Consider the following 27,891-nt stretch of genomic DNA (forward strand, 5'->3'; position numbering starts at 1 on the left):
TGTTTATTTATCAAAGAAAAAAAATTAGGTAAGCAAAGTGGTGTTGTTTTATTTATCCTAAGAAATCACGATACATACATAAATAATCAGGCTACAAGACATGGTATTTTCTGATAAGTGCAGTTATACCTAGGACTACAAAACAGAGGGTGCCGTGGTTGGCACTCACTGTATAGTACACTTTACATATGACAGCCACAACATGGCTGCCCTCTTTATTTTCTATTGGCCGTTGCCAATGAACAACCGACAGCGATTGGCTCCCCCACCAACACTTCTATTGGCCGCATTCGCATTTGCGTGGTGAACGTCGAACGCAGGGGCTGCTCTCATTGGCTGTTGATGAACGGCGGTTGAGTTCAAATCATATCCGCCATTGTTGTCTCGCGCTTTGTAGATTTGTTCGGCGGGAAGGCGCAAGACGCGGAGATAAAGATTCAGGACTCGGCAGGTGAGACGGGGCTATATCTCACGGCGGGGTGTTTAGCGAATGCCGAAGGCAGGGTGTGAAAAGGCCGGGGCATTTAATGAGGGGACAAAGGGCTCCTCCCAAGGTCTGAATGAGGCTTACACAGACTCTTCAGCATAGAACGAGCCCTCCAAAGCTATAGTAGTATGTGTAATGTCGGACACGACTATGTAGTGTATATATACATATATGAGAATTGTGTTCCCCATTGTCTGTAATTTATTTACTTTGTATTGTCATTTTGTAAAATGTAGCTTACATTGCTGGTTCTATATAAAAAAAAAGTGTATACCTCTCCCCCCTCCTCCAACCCATGGCACATAAAAATAGGTACACTGGCTGCGTCCCCTTTGGAGCTGACCGCGCTCATGCTTGAGTGGTGACATCACCAAATCTCTAAGCATGAGCGCCGGGTGTCCTGTCTATTTCGGGAGCAGGAGGCATTGGGGGCATGTTGAGCGCGCTTCAAAGTCCCTTTTTTTTGTCTCAAGCGCCAAGCTTGGGGGAGCAAGCGCGCACCGCGTGAGCAGAGACGTCTACATAAGGTGTGTAATGTAGTCCTTACTGCTGTGTGCGCTGAGTTGCTTGGGTGCAAGCAGTGACGAGAGCGGTTAGGGGCTGTGACTCTGACGTCACAGCATTACGGGGCACTGTGATTGGTTCGCGGCGTGGCAGAAGCGCGAAAATACAATTTTATTATATTTTCCCTGTTCTGTTGCACCACCGCTCCCGGCCGTGCTCGCGCGCGTCTGAAGTATAGCAACTGACGTCTCATACCCTACAACTATAATTGGCGAGGACTATACTACACGCCATACTTGTTAGGCTGGGGCCATGGTTCCGCAGACCATGCCTACGTGTCCGCACGCTGAGCGAACAGACTGCCTTAGGGCAGTGTTCGCGTCCATGTGGCGGGAGGGGGCGCGCGTTGCACAAGAAATCAGTTCTAAGTGATTTCCTGGCGCGACAGGCCGGTCACATGAGCGTTTGAACTGATTGTAATGTAACTGCCTTTGCTGAAGCGCGGGCCTCTGTAACTGCCGTGCCCCCCAGTTTGCGCTCTCCTGTACTATATCATATTCTTACAATAGCGCTAAATGCGAGTCTAACCCTGCCCCACCCTCCTGTCAGCCAGGATTCCCATACTTAAGCGAATTTGTATGATTTTTCTTGCAGGAATGCTGTGATCCGTTCCATTTTCAGGATATGCCAAATTCTGCTCTTAATAGTCAATATTCCCAAACAGGTCTGTTTGTTTCAACAAGCAGCGATATAACATTTAGTTGCTAGTACTATACAGGCATACCCCGCATTAACGTACGCAATGGGACCAGAGCATGTATGTAAAGCGAAAATGTACTTAAAGTGAAGCACTACCTTTTCCCCACTTATCGATGCATGTACTGTACTGCAATCGTTATATACGTGCATAACTGATGTAAATAAGGCATTTGTAACAGGCTCTATAGTCTCCACACTTGCGCACAGCTTCTGTACAGGTAGGGAGCCGGTGTTGCTGTTCAGGACGTGATGACAGGAGCATGCGTGAGCTGGCGTTTGCCTATTGGGCGATATGTACTTACTCGCGAGTGTACTTAAAGTGAGTGTACTTAAAGCGGGGTATGCCAGTATATGCTGCATTCATTTATAGGCATTTTTGGACAAATTAGTGTGAGGTCTACCTAGTAAGGCAGCCAAGGGTCTGGGATCACAGCTATTTCACTCATGGAGTTAATGAACTCAAAAACATGTCACCAGAGGAGGGCCAAAATCAGACAGGACCACCAAATATGAGAGCGAGAACCTCTCTGTCTGCAACCTCGAAAGCACAGGGGAGAAGCGCTGCTATAAATTTCTTGTAGTCAAATTCAAGTAAGGTACCAACGAAACAGCAGCCTGTGTTTTCTTATATGGATATGCATATTGAGCTGGATACTGCTGCCTCTCATAGATCAGACCAGACCTGTAGTTCCTCCTCTAACTCAGCCTGCCACTTATAAATCTATATCTGAAATCTACATCTAAAAGTAGTTGATGGGTGTGACGGTAGTGGTAAATGTGACTGCTTTTAATAAAGGTCAAGCCTGCCATTACCCCTACCAGTAAATAATACATCTGTATTATGTTTGTATACAGATACACACAGATACCCAACAAGCTCTGAGAAACTCCAAACATTACCACATAATATATATGTACAGTATATGTGTCAAAAGGAGTGCTAGTGAGCGTGACTATAAGCACATGCAACGGATCCAATGTATTTGTTTTGGCACGGCATTGCCGACGCCGGGCACTATAAGCGCAGCGTTACTTACCGTGGTTCAGCCGGCATCTGGAGACGTGTCGCCATGGCATGAACAGGGGTCCTCTGACGCGTTTCTCTCTGTGAAGGAGCTTTATCATCTTTGATAAAGCTCCTACATGGAGAGAAAAGTGTCAGAGGAACCCTGTTTTTTGTGTCTTTTTGGCCCTTATGCCCATTAAATAGTTTTCTACTTTTATACCTGCCTCCAGCCCTCCACTTTTCTCATTGCTGTGCTCTATCTTTGCTTCACACTACTTTGGTTTGAGCTTGGTTAGGTGGCAGGCATCTAGCTATTTATTCAGCTTGTTATATCGTCCACCCACGGGCCTACTTTTTTCCCCATCATATAATGTTTACCTGTCTGCCATTTCCCTTATAGCGTGTTGTTGACCCTCCTTAAGCTCGATGAGGCGAAAGGGGAAACACCATTTGGAAATGGGTGATATCTAACTTCTTTAACTACTTTTTGTACCTCAAGCTGAAAGGCATTTGTCAAGCTTGCATATAGCTGTTGCATATCTTTTTTTTTTAGTGCATATACACTGGTCCAGATCCTCTTCTAGGTCAGTCTGCCTGAGCGGGCTTGGAGCCGTTATCTTGTTTTGCTCATGCAAGCCCTTGTCTGCTTTTTAAAGAAGCCCGGGACATCTTGAAATACTGTTTGTTTTTTGTTTTTGGCAGCATGATTGACAATGGCTGTTCCACTAACGTAGTTTTGCTGTTTGAGCTCTTTTTTTTTTTTTTTTTTAGATATACATTTTTTTTTGCATATTTTGTTCTTGCGCAGTTCCTAGTGGGAGTCACCGAGCAAGGTTCTAACGTTTGCAGTTCCTGTTGGTCGTAGCTGTTGCCCCTTACCCTTTTGTCTGTTTGGATTCCCCTGTTGCTGAAGCCACCTCGCTGCTTCTGCCTGCCCTGACCTCTGCCTGTTTACTGGACATTGCACCACTGCCGCCCTAACCTCTGCCTGCTTACCAACTTCGAATACTCTAACAGGACTCTGGTCGGTTATTCTGCATCCCTACGGCAGCCCTGCGGGTCCGCTTCCTGATTGGAGACGAGCACCGTCACAGCTACTTGCCAGTAAGCCCTTAATTACCTTAGTGGGTAGTAGCCGTTATGGTAGTTAAAGGGTTTTACCTCTACCCACCCGGAGGCCTAACCACCCTCCCCGGGGCAACTATCTTCTTCCACTCTTGACTCCTTTTTCTCCTGTTACCAAGTTGGAAGTTTCTATATTGTTGTTGTTGTGTGTTAATTTTTTTTTCCTACCACAGGGGTCTGTGCAAACTGTGATTTTTTTTTTTTGGGGGGGGGGGGGGAGGCATGGTGTTTACAGAGGCCCCGCGTTCTTCCCTCAAAGCATTTAAATTAAATGCCGGGTGATCGCGCGCAATGCTTTAAGTTCCCTTACCTTGTCTACGGCGTCTTCTGGCGACGCAGCTTCAAATGGTATCTGCAACAAGGCTCTATCCTGGTTCTCATCATACCTCACCCATAGAACATTTTCTGTTTCTGTTGCCAACATGTCTTCATCTCCTGTTGATCTGTCTGGTGCACCGAAGGGCTCTGTTCTGTGACCTCTCCTTTTCTCTCAACACATACACTTGGTGACCTGATCAACTCTTTTGGTCTTGGGTACCACCTTTATGGAGATGATACGCAGATATAGCTATCCACCCCATCACTCACACCTGCAATCCAGTCCCAAGTATGAATGGCTATCGTGGGAGCCCTTATATATATATGCCATTAATGGGGAGAGCAATTAAAGCTTTTCTCAGAGCCGGATCAGTCAATCAAGTGCCAATTTTTTTGAATACTTCTAGTAGGACTAGCTGAATTATAGTGACAAACTGGATCCATTTAGGTTTAAGGTCTGTCGTTTTTGGGCTGCAGAACGAATTCCCTATTCACCATGTTCACCCTCTCAAGCTCTGTATACAAATACATCTCTGGGTATCCCCTCATCCTTAATATATCAGTCATTTGTCTCAACCTCCCTTCTTTTTGTTCGAATTCACTGTGTAGAGTTGACTCCTCGGAAGTGACACTACACCAGGGGTGTGCAAACATTTCCCCATGCTTGCTCTCCTCACATAAATACCCACACACATACATATACACTAATTTATTTTTAGAAAGCTAGGATATTGTTATCTTTCCCTCTGTGTGTATTGTATATCGTGTTAATGGGGTAAGCCCATGTTTTAAGTGTTTACATCATTTACTTCATCCTCCTACCCAAGATTTTCTGTCAGGGTGTTTGATGTATATTGCCACCATAGACTGTAGTAGGGTCAGGCTCTATTAAATCAATAGATTTAATAGCTTTAGCCCACATAATTTGTCCTATAGTCTTCAAACACATTGGATAAGGTATGGTGGGTAAAAAAGTGACACAGCCCCTCCACCGTACAGTGTATAGAAAATAAAAAATATAACTCTTGAGCACATTAACACGTATCAGACAGGTCTACAGCTCCGCTTTTCACCATCATATCCTAAAATACAGTCAGGAATTCTGGGAAATTACATGCAAATGAGCACACGGTGTTGCCTTTTTCTTCTAATCCAATTTAACAACATGGGGGTAAACTTGTGCATGCCGCATTACATAGCTTTTCAGCACAGCCTGGGCTAAATAATTATGTAACCCCTCTTTCTGTCCTCATTCTTACAACTATTGCTGAGGTGGAGGCCTGTGTCCTTATGAATACCGGGGCGTAGAGTTAGACAGCGACAAATGAGTACACAGAATATGAGTGTTACAACGGCTTTATATATCCCCATGGTCAACCTTAACCACCGGTGATCCTTGGCGAGGACCAACTACACATACATGTACAGTAATGATACAATCGCATTCAATAATAACGCTGCGCAGATGTGTTGGTATTTACTGAGCCACCCAATCCTGGGTATGTTGGCTTGTGATGGTACTGGCACACCGTGGGAACTCATTGTTTACCAACTGTCGCAGGCCTGTACTTTGAAAAAGTGTACTTCGGTACTGCTCTATCTTGCAGCCATTGTGGGTCCACTTTGATGGTGCTCGGACACGTCCTGACCTGCATCTGTGGCTTCTGTAACCACGTCCATTTGTGGTTATTCAGCCACTCTCGATCGAACCAGATTGCATACAGGCTCACGCAGATCTGATCTCATGGCTGCCCTCCTTTTAAAAATCTCCTCTCCCTCTGTCCCACCTCTTCAAAAGCCTTCTCATTGGCTGCTATCTTATCCATTAACAGTCCTGTCCATAGCACATTGCAGAGGAACCTGCCAGGTGGGCAGTGCGAGTGTGTCGATTGCATCACACAGGGGGTTACAATTGCATAGCTAGTAAAAACCTCACAAATAGCGGTCTGTGACATCGTAGACTGTGAGATCCTGTTCTTTGGAAGCCTTTCTAAGCCTTATACAAGTCACATGCCCACGTATACATCAATTAGCAGAACACACATTTGCCCATAAGGTCTTAAATAATAATAGAAATACCATTCAGTTGAGCGATTATGTACAATTTTATAAAAGAGCATTGCTGGCCCCTCGGACAGTGGAAGGGTTAAATATGAAAGGAACTTTTGCTGCATTAGTGTGTGAAAATAGAGATATTAATCGAACAAATGTCGCAGGTTAATTTGGTCGAAACATGGTACAAGCTTTCACGGGGACCTTCTTCAAGCTCAGATAATTTTAAATATTAATATGTTTTGAAGTTCAGCTGTAACTGTTCACCCCTTTTTTAAGGAAGTGGCTAAATATAATTTATGTTCATTTTAGACTTGCTAGTTGTCGCCATCATGCCACCAGCAAAGAAAAGAAACAACCGCGGGCGGAAAAATCCCTCTGGGAAAAACGAGAAGATGATTTCATTTCTTAAGGATTTCGACAGTCAAGGTAAAGGACAGAAGAGTTGCGTTCAGTCTATTCTCGCACTAATACAGATGGAAGGGGTTTTTTTTGTTTTTTTTAACAACTCATTCGTTGTTTGTGACCTCCATTGACTTACAAGAATACTATATATAGAAAAAATATGATATAAATAATATTATACTATAACTAGAAATAATATTTGTTTCTTAAAGAGTAAGCAGTGCTGTACATAGAAGTTTGCAGGCATAACGAGTCCCTGCCACAAAGTTTTGGTAAACCGATGAAGTGAGCTGGCACTGGGTTTTGAACCGGGTTTGCCCAGCAGTGACATTACCAGGGAGTCGCTGCTTCAGTAAATCTAGAAGACAGTGATTGTGTATTCTACAAGGTAATTCAATTGGCAATACATTGAAGGGGGTGTGCAAAAGGCACCGGTCATTGTAAATTGAAATGCTAAAAAAGGGAATTAAGTAATCGTGGAAAATTACAAAGATGCTAGATCACTAAATGAGACCACTATGAATGATCATATCGATTTTATAGAGCAGAGCCTGTCATGTACGACACCCCTGTGAGCACGCGACCTGTATACAGGACAAGGGTTAATACTCCCGCTTGCAAGCGCTCCCATTTTTCACCCCCGCAGAGGTCCCTCAAATGGACAATATCTCCCCTATAGGACTAGGGTCAATACACAACTTGCAAGCTGCCCCACTCTTCACCTTCGCAAAGGTCCCTCAAATAAGTTAACATCTTCCCATAATCCGTCCCAACCTACCACTGTCACGAACAGCACTCAAGTGGGCACGTGACTTGGTATGCAATCAGGGTTAATACACACGGCTACTCTAGCCAACTCACCTTTCGCCTGCGCAAGGTACCTCCAATGAGTTAATATTAACCCCTTACTCAATTGCAATCATTTATACACTTCCACCACTTGGGAAATCAAAGGTAAGATGTAAAATTAATATTTGCTAGGTCCCTTTTTTATTATAGATAAAAACTATGCACTTTAACTCGGTTGTAGCAAAATGTGCCCGAAAACTTAAATACAGTACTCTCTCCAGAGCGTGCAAAAGTTCATTCAGAGCCCAAAGCATTACTTATTAAATGATATAGATGTGTATATATAAAAAAAAATACAGTGCTTGGATTACAGAAAAAAGTATTACAAGAACATTGTTACAATAATTGCAGAACAGTTTCTCAAAATAAAAAGGATATAACATTAAAATAAAACATATACACAACCATATGTCATGTTTTCCCCCAGAGGTCACTGGTGTCACACGTTTGTTCCAAAATGCACCTCTGTTGAAATCTGATTTTTTCATAATCTTTGCCCAAACTTTAAGGACAATTTCCCCCATTGCAACAATATAAGCCCACCCATGTCATAAATCGGCTGTGAGATTTGACCGTTTTACGACAGAGTAAAAACCCTCCTACAAAATTACATTTAAATTAACCTTGCAATATCTAAAAGTATTTATAACTTTCCTTAACTTCTACTTAAACACACGTGAGTAACATCAATTCATTCAGGCGTTCATGGCGGACGCAAAGAGACCGAACATGACTGTCTTAATTCTAAATTTAAGGAACAAATTAATCTGTTCCCCAGTAACTGCCAGACCTCCCATATCTGGACCCCTTGTGCTCGTCATCCTGCCACGAATGAAAATATAAAATTGTATACGTCGGCATCGCTGTCAAGTCCCTGATTCCATGTTTCATATCCTTGGATGGCATAGGAGTGTCCCATCCCCCTGGCAATACATAAAAAAATTTCAGAGAATCCTGTGAAAAACCTTTTGTTTGTCTGGCAGAACATTTGTCCTTATCGCTAGAAAATATCATTTTTTTACCACTAAGCCCGCAAAAGGTGTTGCATACTGTAAACCCTCTTTGTACTTTTCGCACCCAACTTCAATCAAGCCCCTTTAAAGCTCCCACAGAGTCATGACAAGCCAGACCCCGAATATATTGTATTTTCAATTTCAAACTGTAGCTCATTAACCCCTGATGCACCAGTGGGATTAAAATACCTAATATCTCCTTACCATAATCTGCCATTCTTATTTGAAACTGTGATGATCCCTGCACCAATGCGATGTTAAACAAGCTGTTTTATGTTTTTCCAGTCAAGACCACAATAGAGCAATTAAGGACAAATGCTTTGAACAGTGCGAAAGAAGTAGCTAGCCTGTACAATATCGAAATTATCAAACGACCCGTGGCTCTAAGAGAGATGTGCTGGATCGACTTCTTTGGTAAGGCTCCTTTTCATTTACCTTCTTGTGACTCCTTACTTGCCAAACAATACTTTTTACCATAGATTTCTGTTCTCGGCTAGAGCAAGCCACAGAAAGATATAGGTGAGATGCATGACGCTAGAAGTGTACAATATACTGGTATGAACTAGAGAGAGGGAGCCATCACAACTGATATGTAGAATGTATTGGTGGGCCGGACGATCCCCCTTCAGAAATCTCCATATTTCTTCTGATTGATGTACACCTCCTTGCCTGTAATATTGCGTTGTAATGTGTCTGCCACCTTCCGATCCTTTTCTGACCCGATGTTTTAATTTGTACCACCTGCAAATAATATCTTCATAATTATTGAAAATATTCAAATGTGTGCTTGGGATGGTCTCTTAACATTACTGACTGTTGCTTTATTTGCTTCTACAGCAAAAGGTGGAAGTCAAAGAGTTTTAGAGGCAGCTGAATCGGTAAGTTACATACATTAACAATCAACTTGTTTTAACTATGTATGGGCTGACATGATAGATGTGTATACATTTGCTGTGATAGTCTTAATTTTGAAGTCATCGGTTGCTAAACGTTTTCCTCTCTGACAGGTTAACATGGCCCCTCGTTCACACACATTCATACGGAGGTTGTCATGTGAACAGCTGATTATTTTATAATGTGGTGGGGGGAGAGTTGAGGATTGTACGTGAGAATAATTGATATTCTAAAATTCAGTGGTTGCGATTCTAAAAATAATCAATAAAATAAATTGTGATGAAATACAGTGAAAGAATCCAACATGCAACAGAGGTTTTATTATAACTGATCCATGAGTGCTGGCTGACTTAAGGACTCATTTTGGGGGAAGTTCACTGTTAGAAAAATAATAGTTCACGAGAGTCTTTGGTGCAAAAAGGGAATAGGGATGCACAAAAAAAGGGGGGATATATAGTGTACAGGCATACCCCGCATTAACGTACGCAATGGGTCCCGAGCATGTATGTAAAGCGAAAATGTACTTAAAGTGAAGCACAACCTTTTTTCCACTTATCGATGCTTCGGTACAGGTAGGAAGCCGGTATTGCTGTTCAGGACAAGCTGACAGGCACATGCGCGAGCTGCCGTTTGCCTATTGGGCGAGGGGAATAAGCGCGTCACAACTACTGCGGTTTATAAGGCAGAATAAGTATCCGTACTCGCAAAGCGAGTGTTCAGACACAGGGGTATGGGGCTATTGAAAATATGTCCTTACTCGCGAGTGTCCTTAAACCGGTGTATGCCTGTAGTATGTTGGTGAAAAATAAAAGTATTAATCGGAATTGATATCTATTTCTTTTGCACTGATATAGTGTAGTACATGTTTTTGTTTCTTGCGTCATAAGTTCATGAGTCTAACAGCTGATGCCTGTGAAATAATAAACCGATAAACTGTAAGAAATAGTTGATGTTGTGCTGATCTATCGAGTTATGTTGTGACTTTATTTTTGGGTGGAGCATATTAAAGATCGTTTCTCCTAGTCACTGTTAATTGTCCATGAAGCAGTGCTTTACAATTAAGGCTGTAGTAAAGTGAACTATAGTCCTACAATAAACAATACAGGCAGTCCTCGGTTATCCGGCACTATGCGTTATTGGAAATAGTGTTGGAATGTGAAACCCATTTTCCCATAGGGTCAATGTTATGCACTGAGGTTACGTTCCTGATCAAGGCCAAGAAGGCCTTAACACACAATGACCTCGAATATTGTACTCTGGCAATAATATGTATAGTAATTATAATGTATAAAGAGTATATTTATTGAATACAGTACTGTGTAATAAAATTATATAATGTACAGTATAAGCAATATCAATTATTTGAGGATGGAAGATTCGGATTTGGAAGGGCTTGGAGGTGATGTAGGTAGACTACTCCCAGAAGTACTAGATGGTGTGGTTGATTTTTTTCTCTTGAAGGAAGTCTGCACAGATGTTTTCCTTTTTTGCCTGTAGAGCACTCTGTAGCAGCTGATTTAAGTTGGATATCCCTCGACTGACTGAAGAGCTGCGTTCAATGTTGGTGTAATTTTCCTCAAATATGGCCAAGGCACTATCAATGTGCTTAAATGCCTCTCAACGGTTGTGTTAAGGATTTACGTTGAGGAATCACATCAACAGATGATTGTGCCTCTTCATCTGCATTTTTTTTGCTGTTCTAATTGCAGCAGCTCTTCATTGCTTAACTCCTTAGAATGTGATACTAGCAATTCATCAACCTCCTCTTTCCCCACCTCTAAGTTGAGATCTTTACCCATTTGCACAACACTTTGAGTTACCTCAGCAACACTCTCTGTAAAGCCTTGGAAATCAGTGACAAAATCAGGACACAATTTACGCCAAACACCATTTAAGTTGGCTTGTTTCACCTCATTCCATGCCTCATCGATATTTTTCACTTCATGCAGAATGTTTAAATCTTTCCAAAATTCTTTTAAGGTTGGGCCTCCATCAGTAGTGTATATGCCTGGGCAATGTTCGCCTAAGATAGTAGGCCTCGAAGGAAGCAACAACCCACTTGTTCATATGAGGTGGTGATGGGGAGGGGAGGGGGGGCCGGACGGCGGAAGGAAGTGAACGCCACCATAATGTGTGGATGCAAGTCGTCCAGGTACACTGAATGGCATGGGGCAGCAATGCTTTAAGGGCAGGAACAAAATAGTGTTGGAACCAGACCTCCAAAAAGGCTTCCGGTTGGACTTTCATTTCACTGGAAGTATGTGATTTTTGCATAAATCTTAAATTCACTCCTTTTTTTTTTGCATGGTAAACAAGCAAAGGTTTCAGGTTTAAATCACCTGCAGAATTTGATCCAATCCATAGTAAGCCTGTCCTTGGCAATTTTAAAACCAGGCATAGATGTTTCCTCTTTTGCAATGTAGGTTCTACTCTGCATTTTCTTCCAGTAGAGTCCAGTCTCGTCTACATTGAACACTTGACAGGCGCATAAACCACCATCCTCCTATAATTTTTGCTAATTTGGCAGCTAAATTTTTAGCTGCCTCATCCGCACTAACAGCTTCCCCAGTCACTTTAATGTTATGCAAGTTTGCCCTGTATTTAAAACGCATAAACCAGCCCTTACTTGCAGCCCTTGACTTTCATCCTTGGATCCTTCTGCATGCTACTGCTTAAGGTCCTCAAAAATACTCAAAGCCTTGGCTTGAATTATGGCTAAACTAGTGGACACACGACACTTGGATTAATCTTCATCATATGATGAGTTTTTCAACCTCTGCAATAAGTCCATCACGTTGCCTTATTGTTTTTGCTTGCATAGGATCTGAGCTCTTACCCTGCTCCAATACTCTGGCCTTGTCTTTCAGAACTGTCACAATTGTTGTACGAGGGATATCCAACGAGCGGCCAATTTCCATATTGGAGACTCCTTTCTCCAAATGCTTTTCAATGTATAATTTTACCTCCAAAGTAACAGGTTTTCTATTTCATTTTTGAACCGAAACATCAGTAGCACTTTTGCTTTTGTCAGACATGTTTAAGGGAACAAACGCCACAAACGTTCACACAGACTTAGCTGGGCGATTTCACTGAACTGCGCCTTTGTGATTTGGAAGATTGTTTCAACTTGTCAGCATGGCCTCATGTCGTATGAGCGGTGTCATGGAACAGGTATACCCCTGTCTGCACTTCTGTTTCACCCCCCCCCTTTTTTTTTTCCTCGCAGCCCTGCTTGTCAGCTTCTTAGTGCCAGCTGTATGTGTTTGGCTCTGCACACAAACACAGTGCTTGTGTGATAAATATAGTGCCATTTCCCCTCTCCCAGCAGCTTGCTGCATTAAAGATGCAACATTATTGCTACATGTTGTAGCTTCCCCAGACACTCCTGTGAGTTGCCATGGCAGCCCCAGCCTTTCCCTCAAATGGGCTAGTCTGCTTTCTCCCCCTCTGCTCTGCACACAGATGGTCTGTCCCCAGACTATCTTACTACCCAGCATACATTGCCTTTTCCTTTTCCACCATTCCTCTGGACTCGTGAGTACCTTGCTGTAACCCCTGTAATGGTGCTGCAGGATTATCTTTTCACCTCCCTTTACTACTAAGCACGCACAGAGATTTAGACCTACACCTCTACACAAGGACTGTTTTTCCCTGCTTTCTCCAAAATAAAGTGAGAAAAGAAACAGACCTTGTCGTGCTTGGAAAAGAGGGCGAGTTGACACTATCTGAGCTAAGTCATCACCACGTGACCCTCTGGCTTCCAGAATAGTGAAAAGATATCGTGTGCCTTACAGACACTTACAGGAGCTGCTACTCCAGACTCCATGACAATACAGAGCAGCCTCTACAGCAGACAAAGGAAGCACCAAGTAGCTCAAACTGCACACAGCCTGCAGCCTTAACAGACAAGCAGCAGCCTACACTGCACAGCAGCTTTGCAACAAACAGTGCTCCTTACACAAACCTTACTGCTTTTTTCTCTGTCTGAGTTCACCCCCTGCACAGCCCCATAGTGAGGAGCCACCTTCCCACCTACCCTTGCGCACGTCCCCACGGCCAGCGCCATCAAGGGCCACGCCACCGGACACCTGTGAGTACAGCTAGCCCTACGCCGCACGCTGCAGGACACCGCTCGGCATCATCTGAGACAGACGCCCATCGCTGACAAGGTAAAAGACCGCACGCCACACGGACTGGCAAAAGGCCTACACACACCTACAGCATGGCAGAACTCAGAGCCTCACCAGACATCACGCAGGAAAGTGATCACTCAGACACAGAGAACGCCGCGCAACCGCAACAGGCACAGGCAGGCGCAAGGCCCAAACGGACAGTCACACTGACACAAAAGGCCCGCGAAAAATATGAGACTGACATTGAAGCGCACCGCGCCAAATTAGAGTTGGCCTGGGAAACAACCGCACTTGGGGTATGCAATGTCGCCGGCGTTGGCAATTCTGTACAACAGCTCGAGCAGGCAATAACTCAATTAAAGATAGATCACGCACGCTACCAAAGGTTGTCAGAGGCATACGTCACTTACCTGGCCAGGGCTAACACCGGTGAAAGCCTGCAAGAAAGGGACTTACAGCTCAATATTGACTTGACACGTGACAGCCGCGTGCGAACCTCTATCACGGAAGCCGAGAGTAAGAGGAAAGACCTTTTGCTGGAAACCGCATCGCAGCGCTCAAGCACATCCAGGCATTCTTCAAGGTCAGCAAGATCAGCGCGATCTAACGCGTCCAGCGCTAGCGCTACCAAGGCGCGAGCCTCCGCAGAGGCCGCACGTGCCAGGGCCGAATATGGTCGGAGAGAGGCAGCCGTAACGATAGAAAGAGCGCGCATAGTAGAGGAGGAGCAGAATGCTGCCAATGCCGCCGCCGCCACTGCTACCGCCGCTGCGCGTAAAAAGGCCGAATTGGATGCGGATCTAGAAGCTCTAAGCAAAGAGTAGGACGCCGCTGCCGCCATAGCCCAAGCTGAAGTCCTAGAAGCAGCCGCGAGACAGGACGGCGGGGAGCTACCGTACAGACGGATAGCCTCCGAGGATCCAGCCCAACGCACTGAAGACTACGTAAGGAGCCTCTTCAGTGTGCACACCAGCGCACCATCTCAACACGGATGGAGCGACTCCACAGACACCGAAGACTCGCTAGGACCACGAGGAGAAGACGCTGCTCCGTCAATGGCACATGCTGCCTGGGATAGCCACAGCCGCAACAGTGATCCACACGCCAGAGCGCACACGGATGCACCACAACAGGCTCGCAATCCAGGTACACCCACGCGGGAGAAAACAGCCCCTCACACTAGCCAGCAGCCATCACGTGTCCACGCCAAGGAAGAGGCGACCGCAGAGACCGTCCCAGCAACTACCTCAGAACGGGACAAACACGCCGAGGCCTCAGGTCTGACAGACATAGCCAAGTACATGATCCGGCGTGACCTGGTGCATGCAGGACTCATCAGCTTCGACGACCGCCCTGAGAACTACAGGACGTGGAAGTTCACGTTCAAAGACGCAATCAACAGCTTGGACTTCTCAGCAAGGGAAGAGCTCAACCTGTTAGTCAAGTTCCTGGGGAACGAATCCAGAGAGTACGCAAAAAGACTGCGGGCAGCAAACGCGCATCAACCCCAAGTAGGTCTCGACCTAGTGTGGGAAAGGCTAGAAGAGTCCTACGGCAGCCCCGAAGCAGTCGAGGATTCGCTCTTCAAAAGAGTCGACAGCTTCTCCAAGATCACAAATAAAGACTACTCGAAGTTACGAGATCTTGGAGACCTGCTGCAAGAACTGGAGTTCACAAGGAAAGACAATTCCTTAATAGGTCTCAACGTCCTAGACTCAGCTCGTGGAGTGAGACCCATCCTGGAGAAGCTACCCTTCAACCTCCAAGAAAAATGGATCTCACAAGGCTCCAAATACAAAAGGGAGAAGCAAGTCGTCTACCCCCCATTCTCAGTTTTCTTGAGCTTCATTCGCGAAGCAGCAAGGACGAGGAACGACCCCAGCTTCTTCTTGCGTGCGCAAACCACATACAGTGCAAGCAGCCTGAGGAACGAAAAACCAGCGACGAGATATGGTAACACCCAAACGCCCATCTCGGTCCGCAGGACGGACGTGCCCCCCACGACCCAAACTACTCCCGATCAGTCGGTCGCCGGAGACAAGGAACCAAGGGACCCAAACGGAATGTCCCGTACACAAGAAGCCACACCCACTCAACAAGTGCTTTGGGTTCAGGATGAAGTCCCTAGAGGAACGCAAGAGGTTACTTGGAGAATTCGGAGTTTGCTTCAAGTGCTGCGGTTCCACGACTCACCTAGCCAGGGACTGTAAGGAAGAGATCAAATGTACAGTGTGCGAAAGTGACAAGCACGTGACAGTGTTACACCCAGAGGCGATGACACTCCACCAACTCAAGAACCCATCCTCCGTAGCGGAGCATGGCGGGGAGAAAGAAGGAGAGTCAACATCCGTCACATCTCTCAGCGCACTGAGGTATGCGGAAAAGAAGGTGACAAAATGTCCTGCTCCAAAATATGCCTCGTCGCAGTGCACCCCCAGGGACAACCTGAGAAGGCTATTCGGATGTACGCAATCCTCGACGACCAGAGCAACCGATCGCTGGTCAGGTCAGAGTTCTTCGACATGTTTAACATACAAGACGGTGCTTCTCCTTACACTCTCAGAACGTGCGCAGGGCGAATGGAGACCACAGGGAGAAGAGTGAATGGCTACACCATATGCTCAATAGACGGCAAAGTGAACATGCCCCTTCCCACACTCATCGAGTGCAACCACATGGCCACAAACAGGGATGAGATTCCCACCCCAGACGTGGCACTCCATTACCCCCACCTCAAAGGAATAGCCAACCACATCCGGCCTATAGAACAAGGCGCCAAGATCCTGCTGCTGCTCGGTAGGGACATCATGAGGGTACATAAAGTCCGTAAACAGCATAACGGACCCCACAACGCACCATACGCCCAAAGACTCGACCTAGGATGGGTGATAGTGGGCAACTCGTGCACCAACAAAGAGCACGGGCAAGACTACGTTGATGCCCGCAGAACGGTGGTGACAGAATGTGGATACACATCTCTCTCTGAACCATGTCTTGGCCATCTCCAAGTGACCGAAGGGCCAAGTGAAGAGAAAAGACAAGGTCATACCCCTGAGGCCAACAAAGACATCCTCACGTCGATGGGATGCGACAATGGCTTAGGATGCTCAGCAGTCCAGACAGCTAAGGATGATGAGTCGATTCCACCGAAAGAGGAGAGTAACCTCCCAAAGGTGACCGACAAAGGGATCGTCCAAAAAACAATAAACAATCAGACAATACTCCCGCGAGCAATGGCACAACTAAGACGTACAGTTGTTCCTCTCCACAGAGTATCAAGCAACAGAGCAACCAACTGCCACGGCTGGCATAGCCGCAAAAGATTGCGCCACACAGGTGAAGCCACAGTGTCAAAAGGACTGTGCTCTCACACATCCAAAAAGAGACAGCCACAGAGACATTTCATAAAGGGTTTTACTAGGGCAAAAGAGACTGTTCTTCGTTACGTCCGGGGAGACAATAACCTCCCGATGGTAGTCAACAAAGAGACACAAAAGCGCTTAACCAAATTACAGGGAGATGTTCTCGTGCAAGAGGAATGCACCAATGACCTACGGTGCACAGCGTTCCAGACAACAAGGGACGATGACAAGCAAACATCATCAAGGGAAGATAGAGGATTCCCGACGTTAACAGTCAAGGAGCTCTCTAAAGACGGACTAAGCAGTTGGGTGACTCCGCTACCATTCCGTTCACAAAGAAGGCGCTTCCCAAACAATGGAGAACGTGCCATCTCTAGGTTCACTTCGCACCTCTGTGACCTACAAAGGGAACCAGAGACCAAAAAGAACCTTGTGGCCATCATCCAAAAGATATTCCTTACCGGCCACGCAATGCCAGCACCTCTAATGGAGGAAGGTGAAGAATGTCGGTACCTCCAATCACCTGGGGCCTACCACCCTCAGGAACCCGATCAAATCCGGGTAATGTTCAACCCCAGCACTCAGCTTCAGGGAGTCTCTCTGAGAGACGCCCTCTTTACTGGACTAGATTCGACAACCAGTCTTCCAGAAGTGTTGTTCCGCTTCCGCAAGGAACCAAACGCCATCTCCTTCTGCCGAACGCCAGGTGATAGAGCGACAAGCTACCACGACTGGCGCACTTACAAGGGGATGTGCTCTGTGGATAAAACTGCAGAGACAAAAGGACTGTTTTCTCACAAGGCTAAAAGGAAACAGTGCCAGAGACTCTTACAAAAGACATTGTGTTGCATCAAGCTAACCAAGAGCTGTGCATCCACCCGGCTTCCCTTACTGGAAGATTGGCCAAAGAACTTTAACGCCAGTGGTACCGGCCGGTATCACCTTGCTATGGGAATATGGACCTTTGCATTGTTATGTTATGTTTGCATTGCACATATGTTCCACATAGCATGTTATATAGTGGTATCTACAGATACCAGACGGGGAGTGTCATGGAACAGGTATACCCCTGTCTGCACTTCTGTTTCACCCCCCCCCCCCCTTTTTTTTCGTCGCAGCCCTGCTTGTCAGCTTCTTAGTGCCAGCTGTATGTGTTTGGTGCTGCACACAGACACAGTGCTTGTGTGATAAATACAGTGCCATTTCCCCTCTCCCAGCAGCTTGCTGCATTAAAGATGCAACTTTATTGCTACATGTTGTAGCTTCCCCAGACACTCCTGTGAGTTGCCATGGCAGCCCCAGCCTTTCCCTCAAATGGGCTAGTCTGCTTTCTCCCCCTCTGCTCTGCACACAGATGGTCTGTCCCCAGACTATCTTACTACCCAGCATACATTGCCTTTTCCACCATTCCTCTGGACTCGTGAGTACCTTGCTGTAACCCCTGTAATGGTGCTGCAGGATTATCTTTTCATCTCCCTTTACTACTAAGCACACACAGAGATTTAGACCTACACCTCTACACAAGAGACTGTTTTTCCCTGCTTTCTCCAAAATAAAGTGAGAAAAGAAACAGACCTTGTCGTGCTTGGAAAAGAGGGCGAGTTGACACTATCTGAGCTAAGTCATCACCACGTGACCCTCTGGCTTCCAGAATAAGCGGCGGATAAAGACGTTTTGGTGTCTGAAAAATGCCTATTAGCATGTATTATAAAGCATCAGATATGCTATTCGTCGAAAAGGGAAACGTCGGAAAGCAATGACCATCAGTACACAAGAAAATAAATGTACACGTAGCTGCACAGGTGTCTTTTTCACTGCTAAGTGACAGATATGCATTGCTGAGCTGGTGTCTTATATTGTGTTGCCTATAAACAATTCTAGTTGCAATTCTAGTTACTTCATGCAAGCTGTTGATAGAATTCTTTTAGGTTTATCATAATGTACCATATTAACCTGCTGAAAATAAAATGGCAATAAGGGCTAATTAAGGTGGATATCAGCTGATTATCAGTTAATATAGTGTGTGTGTGTGTGTGTGTGTGTGTGTGTGTGTGTGTGTGTGTGTGTGTATATCATTTTAGCCATTTGTAATTGAGATGCATGTTCTTGGATCATTCGGGTCAGTTCTTTAGTTATACTGAAGTGGTCCTAAAAGCTTTCTTATAGTCGCACATTAATTGTCTGAAGTAATTAGCGTACTTTAGATAAACCTTGCATTGTAAAATGTTGCCGTTGGCTCTGCAAAAAACCCTATTAAACATCATATTGATTGGACTCTTTGCCAAAACCAAAAATATTTCTCTTGATTTCAATGGTGGTTATCCAGAGTCTGTCAATATATATAAAGTAGTGTATATCCCCTCGCTGTCGTCATTAATATGCTGGCAATGAAACACACTGAAATGTTTGTCATGGTCTGTTTCCTTTAGGTGAACCAGGACATAGAGGAGATAAATCGGTTAACAGCAAGTGTTTCTCAAACACCATTCAAGTCTTTTAAGAAAGGTCAGTATACACCTTTGTCTAATTATATTTTCTGTTGTACGAGATTGCTTCATTCAAAGCAATCTATAATGTTAAGAGGACAATAGCTGTTGGCTTCATATGTTTTAAAGGGGAATTTACCCTTGCCCAATTTTCTTTTCATGAAAGTCAGCAGTTTTTTGCCTTTATGGCAATGCAACCATCTAACCTGCTGAGTGTTTTTCTCCTGTGATCGATCAATGAAGATCCTGCTTCCCAGGGCATGCAATATGGCTGCCTATTTCAAAAGAGAAAGTGCTGTGGCTTCCTAAATAATTTCTATAGCAACCCCAGCAAGCTTAATACATTTAAAAGGGCATTGGGGAAGAAATACATTAAGTATTACAGGGGTATCTAATACAACACAACCGATTTACATTAAAAAAAGAATAAGTTGCACAAACTTTAATGAACTGCTTCTTTAAGGCCTACTATATGTGCTTCCTAAAGTCTCTGTGGTACAGCCCCAAACATTTTGAGAGCAAACCATGCTTTTACTGTGCATATTGCTACTACTTTATAATATGTAACATTTTAACGATAGTCTGATGCCCTTTACAGTTTTTGATTTGCTCCGTTTCTTTTTGTATAGCGAAGAAAACAAATCAAGTGGGGTCTATTGAAGAAGATGAAGAAAATATCCCTGAAATGAGTGTTCTACGGACAAAAACAAAGGTAAGTCTCAGTGGTGTGTGCTGTATTTGGTCACAATAGGTGCCTGGCATACAGAGCTGCAGAACACATCCTCCTAAAACAAGGAGCCGACACTCCAGAGGTCTGCATACAAAAAAAAAAGAATTTTAATCCACACAGATCACCGTTTCGGTCAAACACACTGACCTTTTTGTCAAGATGTTTCTTCTGGCTTACAGAACCCAAGACCAAGGGAGAGCAGCTGATTTGCTCAGTTACACAATGCTGGCACTGGGGTTTGTTCTAGAATCTTTTCTTTCTGAGAAACAAGAACTTGAACCGCAGACCTTTTAGCCTTAAGTGATGTAATATTTTTAATATCGTATACATTTATTGTTGACTTTTATTCAGTGCAGGTTCTTGTGGCCATCGGGTGATGTTCAACCTGTGCCACTATCACCCATGCAAAACTGTGCTTGCTCCTTGATTGGCTTTCTTGATTGGGAATTGATATGATGCGGTTTACATTGTTAATGTTGGTGGCAATTGTACATTTTTGCTCAAAATAACAAACCTGCTGTTTTTTCCCGCAGGCCAAGTTTTCTACAAAGAAGGTGCCTACTACTACAAGGAAAGCTAGAGCTTCTGCTACAAGCACAGGCACCACCAGCAAGAGGTAATGGGCACGTTTGTTCATCTATTGCAGGGGTACTCATGGGCCACCAACAGGTCAGGTTTTCAGAATATCCCTGTTTCAGCACACGTGGCTCAGTCATTATGATCAGGCCACCCCTGATCTATTGGGTCTCTGCCCTCTTGGAGATCAAAGACGTCTGCAACATATCTCAGAGCAGGGATGCACAAACTGAGGGGCGCGGCACTTACAAAGGCCCTGTGCTCGTCCCCAAAGCATTTAAAGGAAGTGCAGGGGGAGCGCCTGAGGCCTCTGTATGCCTCACTTACCTTGTCTTCGGCGGCATCTGGTGTCGCGTGACGTCAGATGACACCGGACAAAAGATAAGAGGAGCAGGCAGGGGGGTGGGGGGCGCAGACTAAAAAGTTTGCGCACCCCTTTCTTAAGAGTATCAGTGACTGTTGTTTTAAGCCAGTTTCACTGCTGTTTAAAAGTCATTCTATTTATCATGACAATGCTGTAAAAAATAAATTTTATATATATATATTACAGCTTAACCCCGTTATAGCGCGGTCCTCGGGGGCCACCCGCGACCACCGCGTTATAAACGGGGTTGCGGGGAAAAAATGGCCGACGAATTTTTTTTTTTTTTTTTTTTTTACATTTTTTTTTGTGGTGGTACCGCGTTTGCCGGAGGGGGAAAGCTGAGAACTCTCCCAGCGTTCCCAGACCCGGTGGGGCAGCGGCAACAACACGCAGCACTTACCCGGCATCTGGCAGCTCTTCTCCCTGTCTCTGCTTTCTGCTTCAGTCTTGCGAGAGCAAGCTCCCTTTAAGAGACAGTGTGTCTGTGTGTGCAGTGTGCTGCGAGTGTGTGCAGTGTGCTGCGAGTGTGTGCAGTGTGCTGCGAGTGTGTGCAGTGTGCTGCGCGTGTGTGCAGTGTGCTGCGTGTGTGCAGTGTGCTGTGTGTGTGTGCTGTGAGTGTGTGCTGTGGCTGTTAGTGTGAGTGTGTGCTGTGGGTGTGTGCAGTTTGCTGTGTGTGTGCAGTTTGCTGTGAGTGTGTGCTGTGAGTGTGTGCAGTGTGCTTTGAGAGTGTGCAGTGTGTGCAAAGTTATTTTATTTATTTTTAAATTCGGGGTCCACGCTCAAACCGCGCTATAAACGGATCGCGCTATAACGGGGTTGAGCTGTATATCTATCAATCAGGGGAACTACAAGTGGAAACTTTTTATATTGTTCGGTATAAAGAGATGCGATGTGTTGTCCTTAGGAACAATGAGGCTGGCTAAATATGTGTAACAACTGACTTTCTGGAAAAGATGCAGTCCCTTCCAAAGAATAAAGATGAAATAAGCTATTCTGCTTTTTCGTTTGTTAAAAAAAAAAGATGTCACAAGGAATGAAAAAAGAAGGAAAAAAATTGATTTTGTGTGGTGGATAGTGACGATTGCTGCCTTTAAGATAAGTTATACCTAATGGCAGGGGTCCCCAACCTTTGTGTGTTCAAGGACACACATGAGAATTCAGGAGAGCGTGGTGGGCACCAACCAATTTACACACACACAAAACACTTGCCTTTGGAGGAGGCCTGCGGGGAACTACTCGTGATTGACGTGTTGAAGACCCCCTGATCTATGCGTATTATCAACTGGTTGGCCAGTCCGCAACACAAAAATGCAAAAGCAGCTCACTGCCCATTGAGCCAGATGGTAGAAAAATATGAAAAATGTATTGTCTAAAAAAACATCACAGGGAGGTGGAAAGCCTCCTATGCGTTTCACATGACAAAGTGCTTTATCAAGGAGTTGACCAGTTAGTCACTGGTACCCACAAAAGACTTGGCTGGCGCTTGCGGGCACTGGGTTGAGGTCTCCTGTTCTGATTATGACTTGTTTTTTTTATTTTTTATTATTTTTTTTTATTATTATTTTTTTTTTTTTTTTAGAATAAGTAAAAGAAACCTTATAACACCAACTACAGGCAGAACAACTAACATCTCGACACTGGGACCCACCCCAATGATTACCCCCAGGTTTGATCCCAGGTAATCTAATCCATTGGGCGAATCCATGGCATAGAAATATAGAGCAAGGATATTGGGTTATACTTTCAACTGCAATGCCTTTTCATAGAGATTAAGTGAAGGATGGAAATTGTATTTGGTCTGGGTGCCACAATAAGAGAACCCGTTTCGTGCCTTGAAACTAGGGTGTTAAGCAAATGGTAATCCTTGCATGTTGACTTCAGCATTATGAAGGATTGAGCAGTAAATTTGGAAGAGCTTGGTTTAGAATGATCCTTGCAATTGGAATTTACTCTCCCACTTGAGGGGAACAATAGTACCAACTTAATTCAGTAACCATTGATTTGCTTAAACAGTGAGGGCTGATAAGAGAAATAGAGAGTTTATCCTGGGGTGAGTCAGGATATGGATGATCTAAGAACCTATTTTCCCTTAAATGTAATTCTCTAATATTTAAACTGATTACGAGGTGTAGGAAAAGTAGTTGATTTGTATGAGTAAGCACTTTTTTAGTTTAATATTAGAATAGACATACTTGCATAATAGTCATATTAAATGTACTGTATTAATTTGGATCCATGTGGTCCCCAGGATATAGTGGTGTCTGATTTTACGGTGTGGCAGTTTGACATCACTAACATAAACTGGTATGTTTACAGGATATTTAAAACGCCAGCACTTCGCACGCCAGGCATGCGCGAACGAGTTTACACCTTCTCAGCCAATGGCAGCCCTCTAGCGGATGTCAATGACCTGTTCATCAGTGTGCCTGTACAGGGGGGAGAGGTAAGCAAACTTACATTGGCACTGCACCACATTGTGTAACAAATTCTAGGGTTATCCAGCGTTTCGTTCAGTGATCATGAGAGTACAGTTGTTTTGAGAACCCATGCTCTCATGTTTTACACAAGAAGACTGGAGGTGGGAAGGAAATGCCAAATGACCATTGAGTTGTAGGAGCTAGCTTCTTGCGTAGGCGCCAATGGATGACAATATAAACTCAATTTAGAATTGCCCACACATGCAAATGGCATTTTGTGTGGGGGTCGGTAAAATGACGAATCAACAGTCTGAGTGTTGGGGTGTATATTCCTTATTTCATTTGCTTTACATGGGCGTATACCCGTTTAAAGGAGCAGTAGCTCCTACATGTTTTTTAAATGTATTTTATTTTTTTTAGCCCAAATTTTTTTTTACAGTGTGGGAAGTGGGTGGGGGTAGCGAAACATCACTAATCTCAGCTCTAAGGACGTTACCGAGAAACTTACCAGTGAAGTTTACTGGATTTAAATCTCCTTCCACGTAAACAAAATGGCTGACATCTTGTTCAAATACGAAGCTGCAACATTATCGTTTGGCCCTTTAAAGACCAGGCAGAAATAACTTTCACCAGTAAGTAGCTCTGGGACCTGGAGCTAAAAATAGTGGGGTTCAGCAATTGGTTCCAATCCTGTTGGAGGCAATGCATGTTTTAATTTTTTTAATACAGGATTAAACAGGGGGTCTCCGGAGCTGAGCCCCATTAATTTCAGCGCAGAGAACCCCCTGCTTCCTGAGGTACTTAACTCCATACTTGGGGTGCACTGCTACTTTTAAATAGCACAACCTTTAATTGTCCAATTAAGTGATTTTAATGACTGTCCTTCACTTTAAGGAGGCTTCTTCATTTTCCTCTGTGGGACTACTTAAGTAATAATCCCTGAAGAACAGGTCGTTACTGGCCAATAATGCCCTGGCTGGAAGAGTTGAAGGCCTGAGGCGAAGCCGAGGGACTTTAACCCAGCCAGGGCATTATTGGCCAGTAATGCCCTGTTCTGTGGGGATTATTAATATTATAGGCTAAATGTAGGCTTTTTCATAAATAATAGACACTTTTTTATAGTTATATAGATTTTTTTATTAAAATAAAATGGTAAATACATTAAAGCACCTCTATCAACACTTACACTGCAGCTCTCTATATCCACCACTGCCGCCCCCTCTGTGTGCACACACACACACACACACACACACACACACACACACACACTGCAGCTCTACACACACACACGCTCTACACACACACACACTGCAGCTCTACACACACACACACACACACACACACACACACACACACACACACACACACGCTGCAGCTCTACACACACACGCTGCAGCTCTACACACACACACACACTGCAGCTCTACACACACACACACACACACACACACACACACTGCAGCTCTACACACACACACTACAGCTCTACACGCAAACTCTGCTGCTGCTGCTACACCCATAAAACACAACAGCACACCACACACCCACAAACTCTGCTACTGATGCACTACAGCTCTACACACATACACATCAGCTCCACACATACACAGCAGTTCTACACAAAACAAACTGCTGCTACATACACATACAGCACAACACACACAACACAAGCGCTACTGACACAAACACACACAAACACTGCTGCTACTGCCACACTAACACAAACACTGCTACTGACACACAAACGCTGCTGCTACTGAGACACACACACTGCTGCTGACACACAAACGCTGACACTGACGGGCGCTGCTGCTGCTGACACTGACACACGCTGCTGCTGACACATGGACACATACAAACACACAAACTGCTACTGACACGCTGCTGCTACCACATTGACACAAACACTGCTACTGACACACACACACACACACACACACACACACACACACACACACACACTGCTGCTGCTACTGACACACACACTGACTGACAAACACACACACAGAAACTGTATCCACAAACAAACTGCAGAGAGACACTTATTTGCTTTGTAGCTACAGTACACAACTCTCTTATCGCCCTGCTCACTGAATCTGTCGGCTCTGTTCTGGAAGGAGGGGGAGGAGTCACTGCCTGTTCCTACCTATGGACCAATCCCCTGCCCTGTCTGACCAAAAAGAAAAGCTGATTGGTTGGAAATAAACAGATTTGAAATAAACACCTTTCAAGCTGCAAAAATTCCGGGCATTACTGAATGAATAATGCCTGGAGTTTTAACCAATCAGAGAGCAGGGATTTCAGCAATGCCCGGAATTTTGCAGCTTTAGCCTATAATCTATAATAACACATTCATTTTAACTGTGGCTGCTTTTGCTGCTCTGTTGATGCACAGAGTGCAGGTCAATAGACCAAGAGACAGGGGAAGGGAAAGCATTTATAGGATTCGACTGAGTTTGTTTGGCATGATGATAAGGTAATATATATAAGTCTATTGTCCAATGCCTCCTATTATCCTGGAAATATGAGATCTTATTCAGTCTGATCTGGAGCCCAAAATTAATCTTTGTAAATGTGTCGTCTGGTGCAAATATGTGCCAACATTACGCAGTACTATAATTGTTTCGCACAGTCTTATAATTGCGCAGATTGCAAATCTGTAGCGTCTGCAATCATGCTAATTGAAGGCACTAAATTGCATTGAACATAGAAATTACATTGGCCCAGGGCTAATGTTTTTACAGACCTATAGTGTATCTGTGTGTATACAAACACCAATAATATAGATGCGTACGTGTGTGAACAAGTAGCATCTGTTTAATTGTCATGTTTTATCATGTTATATAGCTATTCATTGGAATAAGCACAGAAAAGCATTACTTTGGTGCCATGGAAACCCAATGAAAAATATGGTTTTTGGTATTGCATTCCCAGTGTTTAACGTTGAAGGTTATGATGCTCAGTGGTTTCAGTGACAAGCCCATAGGCAAGATCATAAATAAAAATGCCATTCTTTTAGTCCTTTCTAGTTCATATCATTTTTCTGGCTCCTATATTGCTGCTGTTGGAAACATTTGATGGATTTGTGTCGAATAAACTGAAGTTATTTCCTTGCCACACAGAATATTCGCGTAACTGCGAATGAATTGGACGACATGGACTTGACTCGCCTGGACCGGCGGGCATTTGACAATATTCAGCTGCTTTCGGTAAGTCTGTTTCTTATGTTTCAAAGTCTCATTTACTTGACTTAAAAGCAGCAATCCCACATAACGCTTTTAGTTGCCGTGGTCTCCAAATCTTGCGGAGCAATAGGAAGGCGTAATGATGTTGGGTGGCTGATGTTGTGGCTTCCTTGTGGAGTGCCGTTTTTTGTTGCCAGTGCTACTACCAGGACATTTAAAAGTAAACCAGTGTTTCCTCAGGGACATTTTAAAGGAAGCCGCAGCATCCGTCTAGTGATGTTGCAGCCTCCTATTGGCCTGTGTGCCTAATTTTATTTAGTGGCCATTTTGATTTCCTTAAAGTGGAGGAAAGCACTAGCAACTAATCTGGTCCATATCTCTGGAACCAGAGGGGTCCCCAGTGCTAAAAGTAGCGGGGTTTAGCTCTGGAGATCTCCCTAGTTTAAATTTTTGGTGGAGAGGAAAACAATTAAAAACAGTCAGACTTGCGACTTTAAAAAAAAAAAATCTAAGGTGTGAATTGCTAAGGAGTTCTTGAATAATATATTAAAATCAGTTGAGTGCCACTTATTCTTTAACATTAATAACTTTATTTCATATAGCGTTTTTCTCCCAATGGGACGCAAAGCGTGTCACAATTACAATATAGCGCACAGTACGCAGCACATAGGCATGTTAGACACAGCCCCTGCCCAGATTAGTCTATTTTTGCTGCGGGAAGCACAGGGAGATAGTGATTTGCCCAAGGTCACATAGAAGCAATAAGGTAAACAAAAGTCCACTTAGCAGCCCATGTTAGCCCACACAATGTTCTGTCTCTTAGGTGACTGCACACATTTTTCAAATATCTGAATATTTCCCCTGTATAATGCAAATTTGTAACTTGGAGTCCTCCTTATCTTTTCAGAATCGACTGACAAAAATCTGCAACAAATTAAAGTCCAAGTGACGCTATCCTTTTTGTATTCTCTTGCAATGTGTTTCTTTTAAAGATTTTTTTTATATATATATTACAAACTTGTTTCTCTATAATACTGTAAATACTATTGAGACCTGTTAAATTGAATATCTGTGCAAACAATTGGGTATGCCAGGTTAAAGAATGTAGAAAGGGCAAACTTCCCTGAGCAGTAAGTGTTTTAGTTTGACATCAGATTAATGTTCTGTTTCTCTAATAAATCACAATTTCTTTTAATTTGCTATCTTGTAAATGACCAAATTGTTAC

The 27,891-nt window shown here is 44.2% G+C and overlaps 1 protein-coding gene across 2 annotated transcripts; it reads left to right on the forward strand.

Moving 5' to 3' along the window:
* Window positions 1-308: 308 nt before the first annotated feature.
* Window positions 309-27,860, forward strand: CDCA8 (cell division cycle associated 8). 2 transcript variants are annotated; one of them, XM_075604749.1, is made up of 12 exons: window positions 346-451; window positions 3,774-3,860; window positions 6,564-6,680; window positions 8,804-8,932; window positions 9,356-9,396; window positions 19,337-19,412; window positions 20,023-20,105; window positions 20,657-20,739; window positions 22,643-22,741; window positions 23,380-23,506; window positions 26,603-26,689; window positions 27,573-27,860. In XM_075604749.1, the coding sequence occupies exons 3-12, from the start codon at window positions 6,584-6,586 to the stop codon at window positions 27,612-27,614; spliced, it is 864 nt and encodes a 287-aa protein (XP_075460864.1). In that variant the 5' UTR covers window positions 346-451; window positions 3,774-3,860; window positions 6,564-6,583; the 3' UTR covers window positions 27,615-27,860. The 2 variants fall into 2 exon arrangements, with proteins under 2 accessions (XP_075460863.1, XP_075460864.1); XM_075604748.1 differs by lacking the exon at window positions 3,774-3,860 and having other exon boundaries at window positions 309-451.
* The last annotated feature ends 31 nt before the right edge of the window (window positions 27,861-27,891 follow it).

The sequence above is a fragment of the Ascaphus truei genome, chromosome 6 (genome assembly GCF_040206685.1).
Source record: "Ascaphus truei isolate aAscTru1 chromosome 6, aAscTru1.hap1, whole genome shotgun sequence".
NCBI classification, from domain to species: domain Eukaryota; kingdom Metazoa; phylum Chordata; class Amphibia; order Anura; family Ascaphidae; genus Ascaphus; species Ascaphus truei.